The sequence below is a fragment of the Pollachius pollachius genome (genome assembly GCF_949987615.1).
Source record: "Pollachius pollachius genome assembly, chromosome: 2".
In the NCBI taxonomy this organism is placed as follows: domain Eukaryota; kingdom Metazoa; phylum Chordata; class Actinopteri; order Gadiformes; family Gadidae; genus Pollachius; species Pollachius pollachius.
This window is the reverse complement of record NC_136935.1, coordinates 23,385,977-23,412,852: the sequence shown is the minus strand read 5'-3', so window position 1 is coordinate 23,412,852 and position 26,876 is coordinate 23,385,977. Positions and strand designations below refer to the sequence as shown.

Genomic DNA, 26,876 nt, shown 5'->3' with positions numbered 1-26,876 from the left:
CTTTTTAAGTGGGAGAACTTGCACAATTGGTGGCTGACTAAATACTTTTTTGCCCCACTGTATGTGTTTTAGTGAAGCCAGGTTGGCTCCTATTAATGTATCAGATGTTTATTTTATGTATTGGTTTTCTACACAATAGTTGTGTAAACGTTGGAGCTGATTCCTGTAATCTTTGTAATAGGGCATGTTTTTCTATAGGACCGTTTTTTAAAGGCATTATATTTTATAAGCGAAGGATCCCACAAAAGACCACATGGTTTGAATTATAATTGTCAGCCTTTTTTAATCATTTTTCAACAATAAAAAGGCTGCCATCTTTATCCCTCACATTCTGGCTGACAGAAAAACAAACATTTGCTTCTCCTGTCAGCTTTTTATCAACTAAAACAGCTTCACACACAGACACAGACGGATAGCACCTCTGCCATGAGATGCCAGCCTGGCCATAGAGTGTGAAACGGTTTGTGGTGGGACAGGCCCTTGTAAAAGATTGTGATCTCTGATATTTACATGTCATTACAAGCACCATGTTCTTCCTATCTAAATGCCACAGATTCATAATTTCATTGTGTAGGCTGAAGAAGTATTTATTTCTCTTTTTAGCTGTGTTTCCACAACAGGAACTTTATTCCAGAACTAGGAACTAAGTGTGTTTCCACCACAGGAACCAGGCCCTAAATTAAGTTCTGGGGACAATATTTTAACCCCATGGCATCTCTACTCAGGGGGAGCTGAACCTTTCGGATTCTTTTTTTAAGCCATTTCTGCAGCTGCAAAACTAGTTATTTTGTTCTCTTTTACCTGCAGTAGGCTAAAGTGTCTTCTTATTGCATGCATAATGATTAACTACAATTTATATCATTTTCACATTCAGTTATTTGTTTGTGTTGATCATTCTACATGGCAGTTGGCACTACAAGCCAATGTTTAATTGCACTGATGTTTTGGATACCAACTTCCTCCATAACAGTGACCATGTGTTACACCAAAAGCTAAGGCACGGTGCGAATACATGCAAAGGCGTCTAGATGCCATTTTTCCCTGGATGGCTTGAATGGAGCTACGCAAACGGCCTGGTTAAGGCAGATTTTTCGTTGCGGCTCGGCCCAACCAAATGTTTGGCCTCGATTCTGGGAACGCCACGCACTCCCGCTAAGTTAAAGGGATACTTCACCCATTCAGAACCGACGTTCTATCATTATAAAATTGCTATTGTAACTCAGTCTAACCCAGTCTTCCCTTGGCCCAGCTTTCCTGATCTAATTTTCTACCGAGATGATGTCAAATGACGCATTTGACGTCATCTCGGGAGAACTTTGCTTGCCTGCTAGAAGGGCCGAGGACTACAAACCACTCGTTCTGCAAATTTGTGAGCCCACCAATATGGAATGGGGGGGGTGGGGGGGGTGGGGAGCTCCTCACCGCTTAGCTAGAGAACGAATTTGCAATTTGAAACAGCCAAAGTGGATTTAGAAAATGTATTGTTGGATTCTGACATTTAGGGCTATTAGTACGAACCAGAATACAGCCAGGAAGAATTGACACAAATAGAGGTGGCTGCTGCGGCTGCAGCTGAACAAGCCTTGCCTGTTGCCGAGGACGAGGAGCCGCGAATTTCAGCGATGCCGGTTTCTTCTAGAAAAAATGGCTGAATCTGGCAAGGACGGGGCCATGTGTATAACCTCTCACCCAGGCTTTACGCCTCATCTGAACAATTGGGTATTGCAGGCCTCGACATTAACGGTTGCCCGCTTGCCCGGGGCAACTAAAAGTTATCTTTGGGCAAGTTGAGATTGATTTCTGGTTGCCCAAATGGGCAAGTGGTTTTTGGGTGGATGTTAATATAAAGGCTATTTATTCAAGTGATTTTAGAAACTGCAGAACAAACTTTTTGTTCCGCAAAATCACACAAAATAGAAGTATTTGCAATTGATCAGCACGCTGTCTTCCCTTCTCTCGGACAGCGAGTTAACAGACACGCATGGCTTCAGCGCGAATATAGCCCCGCCTTCTGTCACTCACTCGCAGTGCGGTCTCTGGCAGTGATTCAAAGTTGTTAGCTAAAGGTTAGCCAACACAGCTAGCATCTCAACGGTTTAGGTAGAAGGAAAATGGAGTAGTGATGGAGGAGTGCGGTTTGGAAGTACTTGGATCGAGGCAAATTACCAAGGAAAGTCATATGCAAGAACACGGTTTTGGGTTTCATAACTGTGCACATGCACAGCAATAGCGATCTTTTTCACGAAATTGGACCCTCACAAACTATATATTATATTAACCTCTTAAACCCGAGCGCCCCCGGGGGCGGGGGCAGCTGCACCAACGTGTGCTGTAAACAGCTGTAAACAGCACCACCATGCTCCAACATGTCATGTTTGTCAACATGTCAAAATGGTGCATTTCCACGTAACGGGAAGAAGCTCGGCTAAAAGCCCATGATAACCATTTTTACCTAAACAAAACACAATTCTAACACCAAGCAACTAAATGAGCCCATAGCAAAAACGCAAAACATGCATGCGCGCATACTGGCTGCCGCCCATTTCGCTACTTCATGCTACCCACACAAACTGTATATATGCCACCCAAACAATGATATCACTCATCACTCTACGACGAAAACTCACTGAACTAGCAGCCAAAGAAGAGCAAAATAAATAAACAAATAAACGTTGGCAGGCAAGAGAAAGACCTATACGTTTGCGGAGGCATTTGCTATCATTACTAGCGACAGTGGGGCTACTGTAGTCCCTCTCGAGTCCACGTCTGACAACAGTGACTTGCTGTTGCCAGAACTGGACACAGATTAATTGTACTGCAGGAAGTGCCAGGCCCCTTTGTGCTTCACTTCCAAAAAGAACTGCTTCCAGCAGTGGCATGACAGCCCTTAGTGTATATAGTTAGTTTTAGTTAGTTAGTTATATTTGTTCAAAGTTGCTGCCAGCGTGTTTATATATACACATCTTTATCCCTAGTGATTGTAGTCTTTAGCTGTGTTTTTACCTTTTTACAGTTTGTTTTTATTATATGTTCTCAAATATATCTGCTCCAGTTGGAGTCAAACTTCATTTCGATTGTATGGTTTTCTTTGACTGGGAAAAATGTATAGAGGTCTGGGTGAATTTTCAAAACAAGTCAAAGCTGTTGAATTTGGATGGAATGAATACCTATAGTGATATGTCAGTGAAATAAAATTAGTTTTACAGTCTGGTAACTTAGAAAGGTCAAATGGCACTGATGGTGCCCAAAAGTGCCCAAATGGCACCATTTAGTCCGCCTGGACCTACCTGTACTAAAACCTCTCTAAAATAAATTTATTCACTTGATAAGCATTTATCCTGGAACAGGGTACTCATCAGATGTTGTTATATGTTTCCCTAAAGGTTCTGGGCTACTATCCCATAGTTTCAAGGTGGTATTCACTCTAAATAATGTGTTTTCTCTAGGCGAAAATTGAAAATTGACATTTCTTACTATGTTCTAGCTGAATTTACTCTGACAGAGTAACATCTATATTGATTCTGACACTTCTGCAGCCACCTCACAGGTGTTACCTTCTTTTTGAAACCAACTTTATTCATATAGCCCTTGTAGTTGTGGAGGCATACTCTATTCATTTTGGGCATGTCATTTCGGGCAGGAGGCCTGTGAAATAGGCCTAGGGCTTAACAGGTTAAGGCTGAGCCTCCACTTATTCCAACAGTCCAAACCATATCATTCTGTGGCTAAAACTCGCAAATAACAACTTAAGAAGAAACGTCCCCTTTTCTTTTAGCAACCAAAAATGATTTTTTACCTTTGTGATTTTTGTCCACAAAGTTGATTGTGATCGCATAAAACCACCATAAACAGATAATCTAGTGTCTGGGCCAAATTTTGCAACTAAACATGTTGATTACAATCAATGACTAAGAAGGTTTCTTAGGAAAAAGGTAAATTGCCTTCAATCAGAAAACATGTTCTTCAGCGCAATCTAGTGGCCATATGTGCATTTGCGAGTGTTTGGCTTGGTGCATTCGATTATATTTGCCCTGAACTTTAAATACAGGTGTCAAGTATCAAAATTGTAAGATATCTACCTTTTATTTGTGTCTCATTGTAAGACAGCGCTCCCAACTGATAACGACCAACTGATAATTATTTCAGGTGGAAATGTTATCTTATGCTGTGTTCCATGGCTTTATTCACTTTAACCAAGTATTATCCCCATTGAATATTTCACTTGCACAACAATCTTTCTTTTGGCTCAAAGATGACATTATCGCTCTTGCAGTTGTGGAGATATACTCTATTTACTTTGGGTACGTTCTTTCCTGAAAAAAACTTTTCGCCTGATATCAGAAAATTGTGTAGAATATCGATATTTTTCCAAGTAGAGTATCGAAGTTAGAAAATCCAGTATTGTGACTGACAACACTACTAGAAACGCGATTGTGATTATTCAGTTAGAGCTACAAGAAACGTGAAAGTTAAAAAATACATATCTTTGCTAATACCTCTGACATTTAGTTATGTACATTTGCATAAAATCATGCAGGTCTACATATAATTGGGCGATAGCTTTAATAGGTTGCAACGGTGGACTGAAATCACTTCATGGCACGATGTGACTGTTCGATAAATAAGTAAACAACGAGAAGTTTGTTATTTTTTAACACAACATGTGTGGAAGCTAACATTCAGCTTCAGTCTGAGCTAATATAAGTTTTCTGAGCCCCCCAAAAGCAGGCCGGGTGCCTGGCAAAAAGAGGCCCGTTCACGATTCTGATTATAATTTGGGCAAGTGAACATCACGTTCGGGCAAGTTGAACATGACCTGTACTTGCCCGATGGGCAAGTGCTTTTAAAACCTAAGTGTCAACCCCTGGTATTGGATACATACTTCCGGACCCAGAAAGTGAACTGGAAACGCCAGCCAAAGCCCGCCGGGAGAAACAGATGTCTGAGCATAGAGTAAGTGTTTGTTTTTGGCTACAACACATTGGCTACAATAGTTTTCAGTCCCGGGGAACGTGACAATGTAGTTATCCGAAAGTAGCCGATCTTATTGGCAGAGCATGGGCTACCAGTGGTGGGCCAGCAGGGCCTTCTCTGCTCGATCGTTTGAAGAGAAAACAGATTTAATTTCAAGAGGAAGACCTACACCGAAGTCTGATGGGCTGACCCAGGCTGGTAAAGGTTTTGTGCGGCACTTTATAGAGTGCAACTACAGCCGCTATGACTGGCTTACGGCTAGCACCGTTCAGAACAAGCTATTCTGCTGGCCGTGTTTGCTGTTCAACATCAGTGAGGGGACATGGAACAGCGCCGGATTTAGCAGTCTTAACAGCTTCACCAAGGCAGCTTTAAAACATCAGGCCATGGGTAATGGGTGAGTTTTACTTTGCACTGTGTTGGAGTGATAATGTTCATAACGCATTTTTTTAATGGTTTGAAACACAAATATATTGCTGGAATTTAGTAGCAGTAGGCTTAATGGTAATGCTTTGTGTGGATGCCGCTTAATAAGCATATTAAATTAACCCGTTCACTACTACTCGTGTGGGCTTAATATTCTGGCTGGAATAGCTGTTGTAAAATATGTGGCATAAAGGCCTACTTGTATGATTCATTTTTGTTAATGAACTGGCGTTGCACTTGTAATATTGTCGCTATAGGCTACTTTATTGAATCCGTTGAAGTTGCGAAAGCATCCGGTGAAAATAACAATAAGAGCTAATTCATCAGAGCTAATTACCCAGCACAAGATGGGCATTACCGTGGCTACCAGGAGACAGTAGATGCTCAAAATGAGCTGTGACTATTTTGACTCTAGCAAACGCACACTACACGTTTTATTTTTGTAAATAGTTCATATTTTTTCATGAATAAAACTTCAAATTCATGTTGGTTGTTGTGATTTGTTTACTAACCAAAGTGCTGTTATACTAAAGTAGGCCTACTGTATAAGACAAACACTTATTTCAACGGCTTATTTGTGCGGCACTGGGGAGAAAATGAGTACTACATGAGTACACACAAATACTTGATATGCTGAGCTGCTGTAATTAGCAAATGTTTTTATGCTGTACAGTAATATACAAATGATGCGTTTGAAAAAACGAGGGCAGAAGTCTAAACTAGTCAACGTATCACAGGGATATGTTTACACAAAGTTTGCTTACACTACAACTCGCGCTAGGACCATGGGTCCTTCCCCCTCCAAACGGAAACAGGCGGGCGGTGCAGTGAGCGCAATGCACTGTGGTAGTTAGTAAGTAAGTAAGTAAGTAAGTAAGGATTTCTTACTTTTGAGCCAGAGAGACGGTTTCTGCCTTTTCTCAGGCTAGGTTGAACCGATTTCAATTTTCTTTGCGCATTTATACTACATAGAATTATTTACTTCATATAACCTTCATATCTCCACCGGTGAAGTATCCCTTTAAGTTATCCTTTATTGTCCCTTTTTGGGAGAAATTCTTTCTCTGCTTTTGACCCATCCGGGAGCCGGTGAACACATGCAAATCGGCATACCCGGAGCAGTGGGCAGCCGCAGTGCAGCGCCCGGGGAACAGATGGGGTTTGAGGTGCCTTGCTTGATGGCTCCCCCCATCCACATTTTTTGTGTAGTGGTCGGGATTTGAACCAGCCACCCACGGTTACTTTTCCAACTTCTTAACCAGTAGCCCACGGAAGCCCTCTAGTGGCTGCTTGTGAGAGTTCACCACTTTGTCAATAGAATTGCTTAAAACCAGGAAATTAAATTCACTGCCACTATTCCAATCGTGCAAACAATGCAAATTTGTTCTAGTTGATTTGAATATTTGAACTTTGGTGCTTGATTTTGGCTTTGCTTTTGGTGTGAACAAACTTTGATAGCCTACTTTTAGATTTTATAATGAACGGGAAAACAACATCAAAAATCACTTCTCCTAAACACGAATTTATTACAGAACTGGCTACTCTTACACTTGGATAAAAAATGTAACTGCATAAAAAGTGAATTTTCTAAATACATAGAATATTTTGAAGCAAGTATGGAGCATAGGCTCATATTCATTGGCTATATAAGGTTTGGGGTTGAATTGATTGACTGATTTTTACTGCCGCATCTTCACATCGTAACTGATAGTTGTCGAGATTTTGTTGGTCCAATTTCTTCTCTGTATTTCTACCTTTTTCTTGATCTTTATTATGTGCTTGATCTAAAATTACTTAAACTTGCATAACCTTCACAAAACTTTAGACTGTGGTGGAAAAACGACAACCAGGGTCAGCCTTTAGTCCCTTGAAATGTAGTCCTGAGACCAGAGCTTCTGGTTCATTTTGGTGGAAACGTGACTTTAGAAAACAGAGTTTACATAGACAGCCTAAGCCCTGACTGCTGTTGTCTGGGCCTTACTCTCGTCGTTCCTTCAACCTCTGGCATTAAAGCTTCTCCCTTTTTAGTCAATTGGATGTCCTCTTGGCTGCTTGCCACAGAGTACATGTTCAGTAGATGTAGGGCTCGACTTCCCAGATTCAATGTAATTGACCTCTAAGAACGTGGAACAATGGAGGTGGAGGTCTGATGTCTTTCAAGCCTCTCCTTGATACCCTTTCTTTCCTTTTTACCCCTTTCTGCCATACGTCTCCTGAGGGCCTTCATGCTGTCTGACTTCCTTTTATGTCTGGCCCCCCAAGCTGAACTCAAGCCTCCTGTCCAGACCTCAGGTCTCCTGCTAAGGCTGCTAAGGCAGACTGAGAGAAGGAAGGTTGGAAGGACCAATCCCAAGTCTCTCTGTAACCAACTCTTTTGGGGCAATTGGTGTACATGAGTGTTGGATTGGTAACCACTGCGCTGACCTTGCAAGTACATGGCTTTAACAAGGTTGGGTTTGTGTTTACCTCAAAGCTATGGAACCATGGACACCTTGGGAGTGTTCAGGACCAGCCCCCTTTTTCAGGACATTGCGCTTTTGAGTCTCCTTCTTTTCTGATTGGATTGTCATATCCCTTGTTAACTATTAATGGTCACTATAGCAACCTTTTCTGCTTCTATATGGCCCTACCTAAGGAATGGGAAGTGGCCTGACCACATGGTTCAGGTAGACAAAGAGTAGAACGCAACCATTGAAAAGAGACTAGTGGATTTGCTTGACCAGTTGTTATACGGTGTTCCCACATATAGAAATGGGCTGGGAACAGACTTTGTGGTTGAGACCCTGGGGGCGGGCATATACTAGGTTTCAGTGTAAATGGTTATTTAAAATGTTCTTCTATGGCACATCCTCAGACATAATGGTGATTTAAAAACCTGCCTTGATGTGCTTCTTCTGTGAACATATGGCCTACTGTAGCACATGGGTGCTGATTTGGCCTCCCATTCATTCTGCTGAGGTTTAAAGTGCATACTGTCGGTACAAACATAAACTGTGTGTGTGCGTGTGTTTGTGCTCTCATGCTGACTGTAATGCAGCCTGTCATATATAGGTTAACACTGCTCCCTCAGGCTCAGTGGGGAGGCTGTGAATCAGCCTGCTACTGAAGGCTGAATGACTGGATGGCCAGATGATTCTCTAATTGTCTGACTTACTGGCTTTATGGCTTACTGTGGTTCTGCCAGGCAAAACTATCCACAACCATTCAAAGCATTGGTGCCTGTTTGGAGCGCTGGGGAGAGGTCGGAGGGCGCCTGGCCCTCCCTCTCTCCTGCACTCCTCCCTCTTCAGCCTAGCAGTAGCCGGAGGGAGGATTGGTGGGATGGGTGTTGTGGCGGCCATGTCCTTTCCACTGCTTCCATCCACATATTGGTAACATTTGTGACTGGAACCTTCCCTCTTCTCTCTCTGCCCTCCCCCACCCCTGATCCCCCATTAGCCCTCACCCTGATAGGATTACAGCTTCCACTGTGTTTTAATCAGCGAGTTATATAGTACCCCTAGTGTGTGTGTGTGTGTGTGTGTGTGTGTGTGTGTGTGTGTGTGTGTGTGTGTGTGTGTGTGTGTGTGTGTGTGTGTGTGTGTGTGTGTGTGTGTGTGTGTGTGTGCATGCAGGTAGATCAGGTTATCACATCTTCTGTACTTTTGACCTTTGTCAGAATGCCTTTTCAGATGTTATGCGGCGTTTGTTAAATTCTGCTGTCAACTATTCCTTTTTTTAATTTCATATTTTGTCATATTTCTCTGAAATAATGGTGTGTTCCATATGCCTCATACACCACCCGCACGAGTTGCTCTTGTGATGTAATTTCCTTGCTTGCAGCACTTATAGCGTTGCCGTTTGTCTTTGTGAGTCATTGGCTAATCATTGTTATTTTTAGCTACATAAGCCTCTTTAGCAAACCAGCTCGAAAACAAAAAACATTAAAGTGACCAACATGGTACAAATACAAAGTAAAGAAATCTCTTTATGGGCGCAGCCATTTGTTGAGTTTTACTGTAAGCCTCACTGAACTCGGTTGATGCTCAGAATCCCGTTTGGGACCGACCAAAAAAGGGCATTCCTCGGTGAAATGTCGCAAGAAAGTTGGGAGATAAGCTCAACCTGTCATTATGTATCAAAATTAAACAAGAAAACGCAGTTAAGCAGGTTCCTCCAACTATATTTTTGAAATTTTCTTGGTTTTGTAGAACTCTAATTGTACTGAACATTGAAGTGGATACATTTTATTTTGTGTAGTTGACTAGCAAAACTCTAATTGTATTGAACATTGAGGTGGATACATTTTATTTTGTGTAGTTGCTTTGCAGCATTCAGCAGTGGTCAAATTGTGTGTTGTTATGTATCAAGTGCACAACATCACACTGGGTCATTCTGGACCATGATATGCACCGTGTGGGACTGCCTTTTGAATGTACAGTATGTGACATAATGCTCATCCCTCTGTATTGTAGTGTGTCTGCAGGACCGTTTCAGACCTTGGGCGTGGGGAATGAGATCTTTATTGTGAAAAGGGGGTAAATTCTTTAATGCTGCAGGTAACAAAAATTATAACAGTGCAGCGTGTACGAGGACAGATGCAGACGCATGCATCAATGCACATTTGCCGATGCAACTCGCATGCACAATCCTTCCTCCCTGTTGAGTGAATGCTTAATGACCCTCATATATGGGTCATGCTACTGACATGCTTGGAAGAAGGATAGTAGGCATAGGCAGAATAAAACCAAGTAGAGTAGGAACATGTATGTTCATATAAAGATCTTTTATCAGGCCTACCGAGGAACTGTTTCTATGACGACAGAGGTCATTTCTGTGGTCCCAGTCTGGACAACAACAAACCAACCCAAATATTAAATGTGCGTAGTCCATTGTTTTATTAGGCTAGATGTCAATGGAACAATGAATCCTTACGCCTAGTATTTCAAGCAGAAGTTGATAAGGCATAAGCCAATGTAAAGCGTGTGTATCTGTTTGGAAACTTTCCATAATTTTGTCAAACACAAGAATCTGAGATTGTCATTCTCAAAAACAAGTACTTTTATAGGACGTACATTGACAGGGTGCTATATTTCCTATAGAGTTACATTGCAGCTCGTTTCATGGCTCTTGCTAAATACTGGACCAATTAAAAAAAATTGTCTTCACCTTTTTGGTTTAGATCAGTGGTATTCACTATTTTTTTCAGGAGAGCCGCACTGACAGGACGACGTCAACAGGAGAGCCATTTTTACCGCAAAGTATCAAAAGCTATAAATCCAGTCATAAATAAGTATGCCTGCTTAATAATATGTCCTCCCTGAAGCAGTGTTTCCCACAGAATTTTGTGAAACTGTGGAGGGAACCCGGTCCTTAGTGGGGTCCGGGGGCATGCTCCCCCGGAAGAAAATTTGGTACCTTTTTAACCTGGAATGCATCAATCTGGTGCACTTTGAGAGGAAAATTAAGACTTGTGTGGCTGTGTGCTATTTTCTGGAATAATGTGGAGACACTGGGTCACATAACATGGAAGCTATTGAAGAATAAGTTAATAAGAATAAGTCCATCCAAAGAGCACATTCTCTCTTGTTATGCAGGAAAACCGCCAATCTGGCAACCCCGCTGTCAGCGTAGAGCCGAGCAAGTTTAAAAATATTTTCTAGACAAGGCTATGTTTCCACCTTTTAATGCCGCTGTTGATTTATTTTTTAAATAATTGTTTGTATTGTTTTTTTAAATATCTGTATTCACTGCACGATCATATCACTGTATATTTTTACCGCCATGCAAGCCGCAAATAGACGCTTGGCGAGCCGCATGTGGCTTGCGAGCCGCGCAATGAGTAATGCTGGTTTAGATGGTAGAGGGGGGCAGGAAGGGGTCCCCGTTGGAGCACATGTCAGGGAGCTCTGAAACCAGTTGACCCCCTTGATGACATCACTCGCTGGTAGTCCCGTCCCTCTGGCAGCAGAGCCCTCCTGGTCTGTGATAAACCAGCCTGTGAGCAGTTTATGTTGTATTGTTGGTTAGTGGTTGCTGGTTGCTGGTTGAAGGGCTGGGACTTTGGTTACATTTGGGGTCGACCATTTCCCATGACATCATCTGTGCACCCTGTCAGCAGCGCTAGGAAGTCTTGGCTGCAGATTTCTTGAGTTAACAAGCTATGGTTTCATTCGGGAGGTCGTGGTCGTGCAAGGGACAAGAATATCATTTGAAATGTATTTTTGGATAAAGTGCAGTCCTAGCTTCTTCTTAATGCACTTTAAATGTTTCCCATTAGTCTCAAGTGTTACTTAAGCATGCTCTAACAAGAATCCTTTTTTGCTTTCCATGCTGTTTTGAAGGAAAAATTAGGGTCAAGGAATTGCTCAAATACCATTTACATTATGTTTGACTTATAAAAATCATTTCCTCTACAGAAATCCCACGGCGACCGTGCAGAGGACCAACAAGAAAGTAAACAATGATCCATCATTGCGCATTCAGAACCTCTCTATTCTCATCGGGCAGATCAAAGCCTACTATCAGGTAATGAAGAACGGGTTCTTCTTTATGTTTTAGTTTGGATAGCATGACATTTGAGAAAAAAAAAAATCCTTCAGGACCAAGGATATCACAAGAATATCTTCTCTAATGAGCACCAGAAGATCATTTTCAATGTAATGTATATTGGCAAACTAATAATATGTCTATCAAATTTAACTTTTTATTTTATTTTAGCTATTTGAATAAAAATGTCCAGGACATGTTCTTTAACTAAACAGTATGGTCTTCGATTGGGGTTGATGGTTGGATTGTATTCTTTCACAGTATTTTAATATTTCACATATTTTCACATTGATACGTGAAATATTAATATTTCACATATTTATTCTCCAATAAAATGTACCCTTATGGGTCATGTGCAAATTACTTTTACTACCATCTGCACTCTGGCTTTAACTGGCAATGTTAATCAACTGAGTAAATCATCTGTTGTGCGGCATCAGCCATGCTGACCAGGAACTGAATGTGAGACAGCTTGCCAAAGTTAGGACTTACACATCTGTGTAAGTCATTGTGTAACCATAGAGATATCTTTTCTGCACTACAGTGCAATTAATAACCATCTGGGTTTCCCTGAGGGACGGTCTCGGAGGATGTGATTGCATACTGTATTTTTCATAATCGTATCTTCATATCCCATTGGAGGTTGATATTGTCTGAACTTCTGAAATGCATCTGCGTTATCATAACTGATACAAATTTATCATATTTGCCCTTTGTGAAGATAATAGTCAGCAACAAATATGATATGCCAAATGGCAAAAACAATAAGAAAATCGTGGTATTTCATCTGTATTGGCACAAATAAATCCCTCAAATATTTAGTGTCTGAATGTAACATACCTCTAGTAACCATAACAGCAATCCATTGGTTAGAGTCTTTCTGTCTCGTCAGATCTCCTCCATCTCGGCCACAGGCATCTTGTTAATGGTTTCCTGGTCATCTTGTTTCAACAATAACCCTATTGTATTGCCTTAACTTCATAAGCCCCGCTAGGCCTTCTCAAAACGCCAAGCAGAATAATCTGTCACCGAGCCAAAAGCACTGGCTTACGGCCACTGGGGTTAAGTAGATTTAAGAAGACCAGGAGGATGAGGGCAAGGGTCTGAAAGACCTCAGGTTATATCTAGACTCTCTTAAACACTATAACTATTCTTAGCATGTTAAACACTAACTATTCTTAACATTTATTTTTTCAGCAACATTTGTGATACATTTCTCTTGTCTAATATCTGTTAGTCCATAAGAAGGTACATTTTTGGCTACGTTTCTGTTCTATAAAAAACATAAATATCAAGTCAGAATGACAAGTCCTTATAGAATATTATGGCTCTCGCTCCTCAAAGGTTGTCCGCCTAATCCTCTCTCCCTGTATTCAGACCTCATGGTCAGTCACTATTTTTCCAGCCACGTGTCTGCAAACTGTTTTGCAACAAGACCCCCTGCAGCTTAAGACCACCCTGTTGTCAATCCCCGGCCTGTCTCCATCAGCCTTCCCGATGCCTTCAGGGACTTCAGCAGAAGACCCCTCGTGTTAGTTTGGTGATGTGAGGGGGCGTCACTACTGTGGAATGGGACAATAGTGGACTTTTCAGACAAAACCTAAAGGCTTTTTATTGCATGGTACTTTGTAGACCCAAAGTAATCTAATTTGTGAAAGGGTTTGAGTACAGCAAAGAACAACAAGGCATGTTTGAATCCCTGCATATAAGAGGGGGGCTGGAGTACTTCAGATGAACACCCTTTGATCATGGCTTCATTCAACTCTAGTGGTTATTAGGGCTCCTCCGATATATAGTAATATGATATATAAGTTAATTACAAAGAACATAGGACACTGAAAATTAATCCACCAGGATATAAAACACCATAGCCTGCCCCTGTGTCTATAATCTGGGGCTGCTCAGCACCAATGCTGCCATGTAATTGGCTCTCCTCCTTTTCTTTCCTCCCAACTGTTTAAAGCAGCAAGTAGATTTTACAGCATATCTTTTGTAGCAATTATTTTCACCATATATCTAACAAATCTACCATAAGCAATGGAAATAGCGATAGTTTTTGTTATATTTCTGTAATAAATTAATGTTGAGCATAAAGTGGCTTGGAGTTTAGGCCGGATGGAAATCATTTACATAAAGCATTAATCATAGCACTATGTTTAGCCTTCTTTATTTGTTATTGTTCTGTTTTCAGCAACTCGTACGTATGATGGGTCCCTTGTGATTTCCATTAGTTACACAATACCATCCAAAGATTACTATTGTTGTATCCTTACTTTAAAAGTGAAAAATGTAGGTTATGATAGACTTAACATCGCTACGATGAGGTACTAGGTTTATGCGTATGGGGTTGAGATTGATGAGTTTAGAACTCTGTCGTTGTCCTTTCCAAAACGCAGTCCTTCTCACCAGCTGTGAGATTCTTTAAGAAAATGGAGAGGCTTGATAGTTTGATGATTCAGACTGACAAACTTTATTTAATTCCAATGATGAGCATTGCATTGAACGCAACTCGTTTAACTTTATTCATGTCTATACCTTGCTGTTGGTAGTCTAGCCTCTTATTTATTTTAATTGTATTCTTTGTATAGAAAAACAAGAATAAATAAATACAATAAGGTTATTATAAAATGTGTTCTTCATTTTAAAGGCAGTATTGAATCATTTTATATATTATTTTTTATTGCTGGCATAATCTATGTTGCATATAACAATATTAATAATCGGCAATGAATAACGTTATCAGCCAATAAAAGTTAATTAAACATTGTTATAGCCCCCTATTTGTAGTTTGAAGTTCCCTATTTATCAGCCCAAGTTCTCTGTGTGTCTTCCTCTTCACAACCAAGGGAATTGGAGTTCATGTTAGCATGGCAGGCTTCCTTAGCATGTGACTCACTCACACCAGCAAATCTTTGGTTTTTACAATTGTTTTACTCACTCTTTCCTGCCTTTCCCCTGCCTGTTTGTCATATTCCAGCTAAGAGAAAATGCTAACCAGTAATGGAGTGTTTTCATCTGATCCGCACACAAAGTAATTGCAGTTGTAAAACGGTCAGCACACAAAAATGCAAGAGCCGAGAGTATAGGGCTGGAATTGAGATCACAAGAGGTCATACGTGTGTCAGGACACAGGTAGTCAAACTAATGCAGTCTGAGGGGATAAAGCAAACGGAAACAAAAAACAATCAAACAATAACATGCTTCTATAGTGTCAAGCACAAATTATAAGCCCATATAATAGGCTGGAAACAAAGGTATTTTCCCATTACAAGTGGGCAAAATAGCAGATTCTACACTCCAATAAATGAGTTTAACTTAAGTTGTTTTCAAGTCTTTCAAATATATAAAGTTATCACGCATGTTGGACCCCGATTCCCATGACGTAAATTTCATTACCGCAAATTGTGGCCATTGGCAATGAAGCAAAACGGTTGTCCCTGTGACAACCATATGGACTGCCAAGTTACCATGACATTTTTGTTCCAAATACCCAAATGTCGTCATGACATCTCACATTTTTTATTTAAGGGATTTTTATTAAATTTCTTGCTATTTACTAGAATTTGTATTCAGCAATTATTTTCTTTTAGTTTTTAGAAGCAAAATATTTATTATGACTTGAAAATGCATTTCCTGCAGAAAATGCGGTGAGTGCTGTAGTACAAAGTGAGGTTGAAAATATTTTTTAATAAAGCCACATAGATTAAGACTTAAAGAAACGTTAAATCGCTTAAATCAAGTGAAGGGATTTGAACAGAGTTCAAAAGTCTAAATAGAGTAAACAATGTAAACATGCACACCATTTAAAAAAATGTAAATGGTTGGAAACAAATAAATTGACACCTGAATGAAAAGCGCAAAGCATTGCTAAAAATGCAGAAATGTAAAAGGAATTGAACTGAAGAATCTGAAAAAGCCGAAATTGTATGTACTCGCCTTTGCTAATTTTTCCAGCCTAACGTTAATAAAAAGTTGTCCAATTGTGCGGGAAAGAAACCCAATCTGGCAACGCTGCCTGAACATCATAAAAATTTGTCCAATTGAGCGAGAAAAACGGCCCAATCTGGCAACACTGCCTGCACGTCCTCGCGCTCTAACCTCAGCGTAAATCAATGAGACCAACTGAAAACAAGCCGACATGGAACTTAAACTGTGATTTTGAAAAAAGTATAAAGGTAATCGAAATTCTGTTTTCATTAATGATATGCCAAATGGCCTATCATTATTAAAGATAGATTATTAAAGATAGAAGTGTGTTGATTTGTTAAACCTTTGAACGAAGGTTAATGATAAAATAGTGACCAAGTTACGAAGTCTGAAGTAGGGCTGGGCGATTAGTTACTAATTGTTTTTGGAAGAGACATGCTGAATAAATACATCAGGTTTCCAAATTCAAAAATAATCGTTTGATTAATCATGATTTCAATATTGACCATTATAATCGTGATTAGGATTTTTACCATAATCGAGCAGCCCTTGTCTGAAGTAGTAAGTGTCAGAAAATGGGCGGACGGCTCCGCCGTCTTCCCATTGACTTCCATTGTAAAAAATAGTTTTTTAAAAGTTGAATATCTTAAGTATAAAATATTTAAAAAATCTGAAAAGAAGCGCGCGATTTCAAGCTAATATGAACATTTTAAAATTGGAATGGCCTCTCTAGGTGAAAAATTGAGGAAGGAGATAGGTCCCAAAGTTTGTAGAGAATAATAAAGAAAGAAAGAATAAAACTTAAGAAGAACAATAGTTGAGCGTCACATGCAGCACTCACCTAATAATAGTGTTTAAAGTATATTTACCATAAGTTTAGAAATAAAACATTACAACAACAATCTCTTTAGTTCTTCTTCCACGCAGGTAACGTTTTCCAATGTCATGTCTGTCTGGCATGCAATAACACAGGTTTTTTCCTCCTCGATTTAATGTGTAATTTTGGCTTCCGGTTCTGGGGATTCAACTCTCATAAGCTTTGGAAACTCCAAAAAGGCCTCAGAACGCTTTTGCTTGTCTTCTCGCAATTTCACTCTTTCCTCCCAATCTTTGCTCTCTACTGTTGGTTCTTCAAGCAATAGCTCACGACAGGCTGTGTTGGGCCGAATAACGCCCCTTAACTGTGGTATAATGAGCACATTTCACAGACTGAAGTGAGCTATTGCTTTTATAAAACGGTTACAACTATGGCAAAATGAAAGTCATAGACTAAATAAAAAATAAAAAAAAGAAAGTCCAAAAAACATTTTTTTAACAAATACAAAAATGTAGTCCCTCATGGCTGCCTGCAAAGTGCACAGCGGTTGCTATGCAATACACTGTAGCATCTTTCAGAGAGAAGGCTAGGCTAGAGATGGTAGCTTGGTTCGCCGGCAATTAAGCCTACTATCGAGCAGTTCACTCACTGTGTGCCTATTGCTTTCGTTAGTGTCCTGGACCTCTCTCCATCGCCTTGCTCACTCCCAGAAAAACATTTCCACCCTCTCCATCAATCAATATATTTTTAGGCTTTAGTGAACTATGTTATTGCTTTTATAAAACTAGAATTAATGGCAAAATGACCTCCACACATACACTAGTAAAAATACTGTTGTATTCTTTGACATTTTATTTACCATAATTCACACAAATTCGCAAAATACTAGGCCATACTTTACAACCTTTAAACTTAGAAACTGAACAAGATTGTATTATTTGGCTATTATTTTTTTTTGTCTGTTGGTTGTGCTTGTAGTGGTGCTGCGGAGGCAGTGGTTTGTGTATCTCTATGTCCCGGCCTCTGCGTGCCGTGATTTGTTTTGCTTTTTTTTCAGAGAAAGCTGCCGAGCCACTCGGCACTCCCCAGAGGTTGAAGGTTATATTTTCTAGCTGGTTAATCCACTCTCCATGGTGAAGTTAAATTTCCGCTTGAGAAAGTTTCTGTTTCCGTTTCCTAGCCTACTACCAACAACTGCTACTTTGTGACAGTTTCTACTTCTAGGAGCGGCGCGATATGGAACTCTGCAAACTGATTGGACGTCAGAGCAGTTATGTATATACCCATTATACAACAGTTAGGAACCAATCAGATTGCTTGATTTATGCCACCCATTTTAAAATTGACTTTTTTATGTCGCAGATTCACTGTAGGAGCACAGTCAATGTCTCCATCCTCGTAAAGATAACTAGGTTGGCCTTTTAATAGAACAAAAACATGTTGGACTTCATAGTCCAACATGTGGTTGCTAGTCCATAAGGAAAGGGTATAAACAAGACAAAACACACCCTCATACTCATAAACTTCTGCCCCCGATTACACCACAAAACACAACGAAATGACGACAAATATTTTTGAAAGTGACTTTATATACAAACTCAAACATATAAGAGAGATTAACTAACCTTTGACGAAGTAATCACTGCAAACACTTGGTTGCATTGACGCCGGTCCTTTCGAACACAGCGACAGGTTGAACAGCCACTTTTCCCGGTATCTTTTCGTGAAATCCTTTGCTTGCTCACCCTTTATAATTTCACCATATGGAACTCTGAAATAACTTTTGTCATTATCACGGTTTTAAAGGTTCCATGGCATGAAAATTTCACTTCATGAGGTTTTCTAACATTAATGACTTCCCCTAGCCTGCCTATAGTCCCCCAGTAGCTAGACATGGCGTTAGGTGTAAAAAGAGCACTAGGTATCCTGTTCCGCCTTTGAGAAAACGAAAGCTCAGGTGCTCCGATTTCGAATTTGGCCCCATATGTCATAAGGGGCCAAGTTACCTCCCCTTTCTCTGCCTTGCCAGCCAGAGAATTTGGCCCGCCAAAGAGAAGATGAGTTACGACACGTGTGTATGCGTGTGTGTGTGTGTGTGTAAATACGCACACTGTAACACAAGTGTTGTACACTTCTTTGTTATTTGGATAACCGGTCTGCTGTTGGTGTTATGGCGCATAACAAGTCGGGTTCTCTGACGTCTCTGGTATTTCCTCAAAGAAACTTGTAGTGGGGGTTATCTAAGCCATGGTTGAGAAGGAATTGGGGGAAAGGAACTTCGGCTTTGACCCCCTGAAGTACATGAAGTGCGACATGGAGGAGAAAGGGATTGTTTCCCACGATTGTCTCCCGCCAGAGCCCCGCTGCCTGCTGCCTTCTGATTGCTGCCCGCTGTAGGCAGCTGGGCTCTGGCGAGAGACAATCGCGGGCAACCATCCCTTTCTCCTCCATGTCGCAGTTCAATCTACTTCAGATTGATGTTGAAGTGGAGGGTTATCTCAGCCATGGTTGAGAAGGAAGCGGGCAGCGGGGCTCCGGCTGTGGGCAGCTGCAGCAGGCAGCGGAGCTCCGGCAGGAGACAATCGCGGTCAAAAATCGTGGGCAACAATCCCTTTTTCCTCCATGTCGCGGTTCAGTCTGCTTCCGATCGATGTGGAAGTGGAGCGTTATCTCAGCCATGGTTGAGAAGGAATTGGGGGAAAGAAACTTTGGCTTTGACTCCCTGAAGTACATGAACCACGACATGGAGGAGAAAGGGATTGTTGCCTCTGCAGCGGGCAGCGGGGCTCCGGCGGGAGACAATCGGGAACAACAATCCCTTTCTCCTCAATGTCGTGGTTCAGTCTACATCAGATTGATGTGGAAGTGGAAGAACCAGAGACGTCGGAGAACCCGACGCAGTCGTTCATAATATCGTCTGGAGAGATTCATAATATCGTCTGGAGGCGCACACAGCTTTCGGCAATTTTAATATCTATTATATGACATATATATCTATGTATAATATGATATTATTTAGATATAGAGCTCCAGGACTCCCGCCGGAGCACCCAGAGTGTTCTAGATATTTACAGAATACGGCCAAAAGCTGTGAGCACCTCGCCATTGCGATACATCCACTGTAAACACGAGCGCATGGTACCGTGGCCGCAAACTGCTCAGGGCCACACCCCCACCCTCCACCTTGACCCGCCTCTAAAAAACGGCTTGTTGTTGAAAGCTCATTGTGGGACTGGCTCGTGGTGGTTTTAATTGTGCACCAAGGCTGAATTTCTTGAACGTCTTCAAGTACTTTGTTAGGGGCTCACTAACACCTATATAAAAGCATCCATAAAGTAGAATGCCATGGGACCTTTAACGGTTAGAACAGCCCAAAACAACGCAAGTGTAGGGCATTTTAACGGACAACAAGTTCGACTCAGAGCTATGTTGTAAACGTAAACAGGCCTCTTTGACCACCACTTCATGTCTCACATTCATAATGAGGCTGACGTGACGTGAACACAAGCGATTACACACCCCTATGATTCAGAGGTAGATTCGGCTAGATCTAGTTATGCCTCTGTGTTTAAAAGACGCAAAATATAGTTTAGGTGTGGGTAGATCATGGTAGGTTGGATAGCTGGATTAGCATTGATAGAAAGAAATGATAGATGATGGAATTGTAAAGATCAGTGAGAATACACTGATGGTCACAATGTTGATTCCTAGTCTCCATGTTTACATCTTTGTAAACAAGAAGCCTACCCTTTTCTTAACAGATGTAACCGCTATATCTCTCTCTGCTATTGACTGTTGATTTGTGGAGGGGGAGGGGAACATTAACATTATTGAGTCTTTATGCGTTTCGTCAGTAATGGGTCCTCTAGTGATGAGGGTCAACCTTCCAACTTTGCCAGACACAGTAAGTCCATCCAAAAAACAGAGACCTTTTGGCAGGCATGCAGATGGAGAGACGGATGGATTGATGGTTGGGCTCCTAACATTGTTGGACGGAGAAAAAAAAGATGGCACTGAGAGAGAGTTAAAGAAGAGGAGGGCCAGAAGACACACAGTCTTCTCCATGTCTTTAGTAGATTGGAAGAGCTGGAAGCCCAGGAGGCTAGTCATAACAACCAACATATGTATTGAAACATGTTTGAACATTTATGCAGAGTATGTTTCTAATAATGGAAGCCATTTGTAGCCTGTGTCTAGTACTGTGTCTAGACATGCCTACTGCTCTTTTTCCCAACATGTTGTGTGGATCAGGAGAACCAGAGCAGGAGGGTTAGCGCTGGGATCTTTGGCCTGGGGGGTGCTGGGGCCCGGGTGCAGTGGCCTGGGTGCTGGGTGCTTGGGCCCGGGCACTAGGGTGTGGGGTCTGGGCGCTGGGACCTAGGGCTCCTGGGCCCGGGGCCTGGGGCCCGGACACTGGGGTGGCTCATGGTAGCGTGACCAGACCTCCCTGTATAAAGATGGTTAATTGTCAGAAGGCTCTAGCTTGCTCATGAATATTAACTCAGACAGTTTGTATTTAGTTTGGGCCTGATAGGCAGTGGCGTAAAATTGTTACACAGGGGTCAATCTATTGACTTTGTACCATAGCAGGCATACATTATCATAAACAATAGGCTGGTATCAATACAATAGGGAACAATTTCCTATTTGAGTTTCAACTTTGGCTTGTTTTGGGCTAAACCCATGGGCATTCAATGCCTAAATCTTAGGCAAAATGTGAATCCGTCCCTTTTCTTTTTCAGAATTCACATTTACATACATAACATAAGATATGTTTTTGATAATGAACACCAAAATAGAGTACTGCGTCTATTTTGGTATTGAACACCAAAATAGACGCAGTACTAATGCCCAGCGCTCCACTGGTTTATCTCTCAAATTGAATTCCTTTACCCTTGGTTCTTGAGGGAAATGAGTGCGTCTGTTACCACTTAATCAAAGTAAAAACCACAAACGTTAGACCATACGTGGAGATTTCCCGTTTAAACAACACACAAAATACTTTGAAGCCTCATCCCTATCTTTTATAGCTGTATCTACAAAAAAATACCGTAAGCACTTTGATTTACTGGTGCGTTTTCCAGCAGGCAGGGCACGTTAGGTTATGCTAATGCTGCTCTGCTCCTCGGTACTGGGTTGTTTCGACTGCTCCCGAGCCAGCTCTCCACACGGCTGTGGAGACAAGAGGGGCTCAGTGTTCTCCAGGGCTGCTTTGGTTTGGGGTTTGGTGTCAGGCCAGGGGGCTCCCGGGGGTTAGTCCTTGTTGGGAGAGTAATACAAGGAACCATTCACACCATCCTGGTCCTCTATGGCATTTACAGATCCTGGGAGCCTCGAAAGCTATTGGAAATAGTAAAAGATATCGATAGGTGCGTCTTCTATCCTCAATAAGCACACACATCTTCATACACTGAAAGAAAGGGGAATATGTAAAGGGTTGCTAAGGATATAAGTGATGAGCACAAAGGGCCTCTCTAATGGTGCTACTGGGAAGCTTGGACTAATCGTAGATCTGTTATTACACATTGGCCCGAGGACACATGTGACTTTGAGTTCATGAGGAATCTGACACACACGCAAGCCAAATGCACGGACACACACACACACACACACACACACACACACACACACACACAGTTGGAAAACCGTGCTTCTATATAACAAGGAATTGATATAACCAGACATTGAGAATTACTGCTAATGGGAGACCACCTCCACGATGTTAACTAGCTATTATAGTTCTACTAGCTATTCTTCTCCGTAGCATACCGACATTTATAACGTCATGCAAATGTCCATTATTGATGAGGTATTTCTACACAAATACCAGCATATAAAATAATTATTATTCCACTGTTTATTTATATATTGTAAGAATGAATACTTTTATGTAAGCGCTGTACCGAGTCTGACGCATCTGCAGCTCTGCTACAGAAGATGTAGTCCGCTCGTAAGGGTGAACCGATGATGTTTGGATGGATTTGCTGTGGAACATTTGACCGGAAACCCACCCCCCTCCCCTACCCCTATTCACTCATAAATGCAAAAAAAGTCCTCCTTGCCTCAGGGAGAGGTTCCCTCTAATACCCCAAACCAACCGGCTGCTTCTTTCTCCACGTGCCACCATCACCTTGTCAGCAACCGTATGCAATAATTCAATAATCTATACTGTAAATGGAAATACCAACGGAAGATAATACATATTAAAAACATGGAACATCGAAAAAAAAATGTATTGAGAGAAGCCCTCTATCGGTGGGTTTGCTGAGTGTGTACTTGTGTACTTGTTTTTTAGCTGCCTATTTTGTAAAAAAAAGAAGTCTTGATGTGAATCCATTGGGGACATTTTGAACAGTGAGACATATCCGGTTGAATCAGGCTTTACTTGGGCTATTGCTGACTGATTTTGCCTATTGTTGTTGAAATATCGAAGTGGATTCTGATTCTGTGGGACACACTTTTAGGCATACGGAAATATTATAAACGTTGCTCATATTGTTTTGACCATGAATAATGGTGCTGGACTCCATCATTGAAATCAGCCCATATATTCATTAGAACGAGATAACGTTACGAATAAAATATATCTATTTATATATTTATGAATAAAAGGGCCTAAACAAAACTACCTAAAAAAAATGCATTAACTTGTCCATGAATGAACATGAATTCACACGGACAGCGGTTAGTATAATGTGTGGTCCCATAATGTTTCATTTGGTTGAATCATTGATGTAACAAACCAATACACTGAAGCTGTGGCCGAGGTACTTAGTAAGTTCTAACATGGGAAACTGTTCCATGTTTCCATTCTAGTTAACCATTACTGGAGCTGATTTCCCTAATGACTTCTGGTTGAAGAATGCTAACGAATGCGAGTCATCTCGTGATTGAAAACATTTCCCCTCCTGCTTCTGTGAATGGTTGTTTATTAGCTGTGCAGTATTTGGGTTATTATCTGGCAGCGCCCGCCATGATATGAAGTATAAATGGAGGTGAATGGTATTTTGGGCCATGTATTGTATAAGAGGTTCAGAAGAATTGGTTGCCTAGTTGATTCATTAACAGGGAAGGCAGTTTACCTTGTTTGTTATGCGCTCAGAGGAAGCACAAGTCAGAAGCAGGACCTTTCTTTTGTGTTTCTGAGAATATTCTGGCCGTATTGCAAACGTATTCGTTGCCTCATTGTGTGTGTGTGTGTGTGTGTGTGTGTGTGTGTGTGTGTGTTGGCCCTGGGTTGGCCCTGGGTTGATGAGGTGTGGAGTGCGTTGGTTGTTGTAGGAGACTATTTCCCGAACCCACCTTCCTGTATCAGCTGGTATCCCGCCCCAGTCTCAGAGTCACTGCAATACTATAGCAGAGTTGATCGATAAGGCAGCAGAACAAAAGCCCTATAAGCTTGTTCTCCCCTCCTCCTGCGGCTGTAAACAGTGATTAGTCCATCTGGCCCCACTGTAACGCCTGCTGCTGTTGGTTTCACCGACCAGACCATGAGGCTAGACCTGGTTAAACAGATGATGAGGGATTAGGGGATGTAGGAGTTAGCCCCTACAAGCCAGCGATGTTTCCCCTTTCTACACGATTTGGAGTCTCTATTAAAGATTGAATTTCTGTTATTCATAAAATAAGAGATTGTCAATGACAACACTACCCACAGTACCACATATGTATATTAAAGAGGAGTTTCTGCAGGGTTTGGACTTGTACCTGATCTGGACCCCAGGGGCGGGGCATGGTTCAGTTTGAGCCTATCCTCTAGTAAAGAGCTGCAGCTGACTGTATGTGTGACGTGTTGCAGCAGGAACCACTTCCTCCCATTGTCTGAGCAACCGCCGCAGTGCACATCTTTGTATTGTGAGGACTGTGTGTGTGTGTGTGTGTGTGTGTGTGTGTGTGTGTGTGTGTGTGTGTGTGTGTGTGCGTGAGCCCAGGATGGGGAGGAGAATTCCATCTCCCAGTTGCCATGGTAACTATCTGTCTGCAGAATGGGTCTGATTTAGGCTTTCAGGGTTCAGGCAGGATGCAACACACGCAGAGCACAATTATCCCCTTGTTGAAGCTTATCCAGCAGTGGAACTTCGAGCTGGGCTGGGAAAGTGCATGTTTTAGTATTTTGTTCACATTAGCAGAGTGGTGCTACAGTGTGTGTGGAGGCTGGGTCTCCCTCAGCAAAGCTTTCTTACTCACACCTGTGTCTCAGTCAGCCACTGCCCAATGTCATCCTGATTTCCAGGACCCCCTGTTGGTCTGATGCCCTGTGCAGCAGTGTGAGGTATGAGTCTCTGGGGGTGAGGAGTTGTTCAGTAGTGCTACCAGCACTGCGTTCTCTAACACCTGATGGTGGAGGTGTGTCTCTGAGAGGAGAAAACATGAGAACCTGAGCTACCAACGATAATGCACCACTGAAACTGGGACCTCGGGACTTCAGGGGACGGGGTCTGGGGACCTGTAAAAATAATTGGCTTTTGTAAGGTTGGCCGACCATCACAAAGCAGACAACTTGAATAAAACAAACTTATGCCGACCCTTTTTTAGATGATGGTTCATCTTGGTGTTTGAGCTGGGATGATTTTTCTCATCCTTTACAAGACTTATTTGACATTGTGTCATTAGTTTGGAGCCGAGTAAATGTTGGTTAAGTTGGGCGTAGCAGTCTCCAGTAGGTTGGGGTGTTCCCTGAAATACAGGGAGAGTCTAACATAATGGGTATCAAGTTAACGCTATGGCAATTTATAGATGATTTGTTCAGAGTGTGTTCCAATTTTACAAGACGTGTGGTCGTTACTCATCACAATGAGCACACTGGTTAGCTAGCTGCCTCCTCGGTTTAAAGCCATCCGTGATGTTTTAGTTATGAGACTAAGCTCCTGCGACTTGATAATCCCAATGCCATATTGCTATGCTGTGTTTTGTCATTAGCATTCCGTTAATGCCAGCCTATATCATACCACACTGGATGCAAGACTCTTTTTAAAATTCTTTGCTTGCAATCACATTTCTGACCAATTTTCTTTCCCTCAATTTAAATAAATATTTGTATATGTATAATAGAAAAAAGTATATATTTTAATCTTCATATTCACTTCACTTTACATCTTCACCTAAACCACATATCATACATTTGTTGTTCCTAGCATAGGATGCCCATTGAATGGGAGTGAGACCTTTCTGCTCTTCAAACTCAAAAGCACCATCATGCCCGAAGCAAAATGTGCTTCTCCTGCACTAGTTCAGCATGATTGCTGCCTCGGCAGATGACATTAGTTTTCTTTTTAAACAACATAAATTCAGAATGAAATCCAATCAAGCACATCCAATATAATATATAGGTTTGTAGCAAAGTGTAAAAATTTGTGTTTGATTGTGTAAGTGTGTCTGAAGTTGCTTTGCATGGATACAAGTTGGATTAAGGCACACAAAGACTAACTTGCATCAAAATGTTAGCAGAACTAATAATTCCCAATCGGAACTACCTCGTAGTACGGTAGTACCCCATAAGAACTACCTCAAGGCTCCCCATAGGAACAACCTCATAGATCCCCATATGAACTACCTCATAGCTCCCCATAGGAAATACCTCTTAGTTCCCCATAGAAACTACCTCATGGTTCCGAATAGGAACTTCCTCATAAGTCGCTTTTCCACCGCAGGAACTCCCCCTCATCCATGAACTGTCCTTTGCTACACTTTTTTTACACACTAAAAACCAAACTTGAATTTTCTGAATACATCAGATATCAGACAAGTAAATCACCATGTATATGTAATGTCATCTGCATTTTTCATGCATTTATAACAATCAATAAGAATAAACAGAATAACCAATTTCTTTTCCAAACATTTCCTTTGGGGAATGGGGTAGGATACCTGAGCAGTAGCCTATAAACAGTGAGGCTTGTCGTTTCACACCTAAACTATAATGCCCGTCTCTCCTTGTCTGCATTTGGTCGGCATAGATCGTGTTAAATGCTAAGCAAACATGTCAAGACATTTGCTTGAGTATGACTTCTTGTCATCCACGGTATTGCTGTTGCCTTGGTCAGCTAAACAGTGAAGCGATGTTTACCCGGTACGTTGGTGTGGGCATGATGTTCACTGTCTCAGAGTGGACGGGAATGGTGGCTTTTCTTTTACTATAAATATTGCAGTACATGGTCTATTTTCAGCAATATGGTTAATTGCAGCATAAAAACATGGGAGAAGG

The 26,876-nt window shown here is 41.5% G+C and overlaps 1 protein-coding gene across 4 annotated transcripts in view; it reads left to right on the top strand.

Annotated features, from left to right (window-relative positions):
- Window positions 1-26,876, top strand: part of ccdc88ab (coiled-coil domain containing 88Ab) — a 127,003-nt gene that overhangs the window by 6,181 nt on the left and 93,946 nt on the right. For all 4 annotated transcript variants that reach the window (XM_079730193.1, XM_079730192.1, XM_079730191.1 and 1 more), the window contains exon 3: window positions 11,799-11,907. In XM_079730193.1, the coding sequence (XP_079586319.1) occupies window positions 11,799-11,907 (109 nt within the window). The remainder of the gene's footprint in view (window positions 1-11,798; window positions 11,908-26,876) is intronic.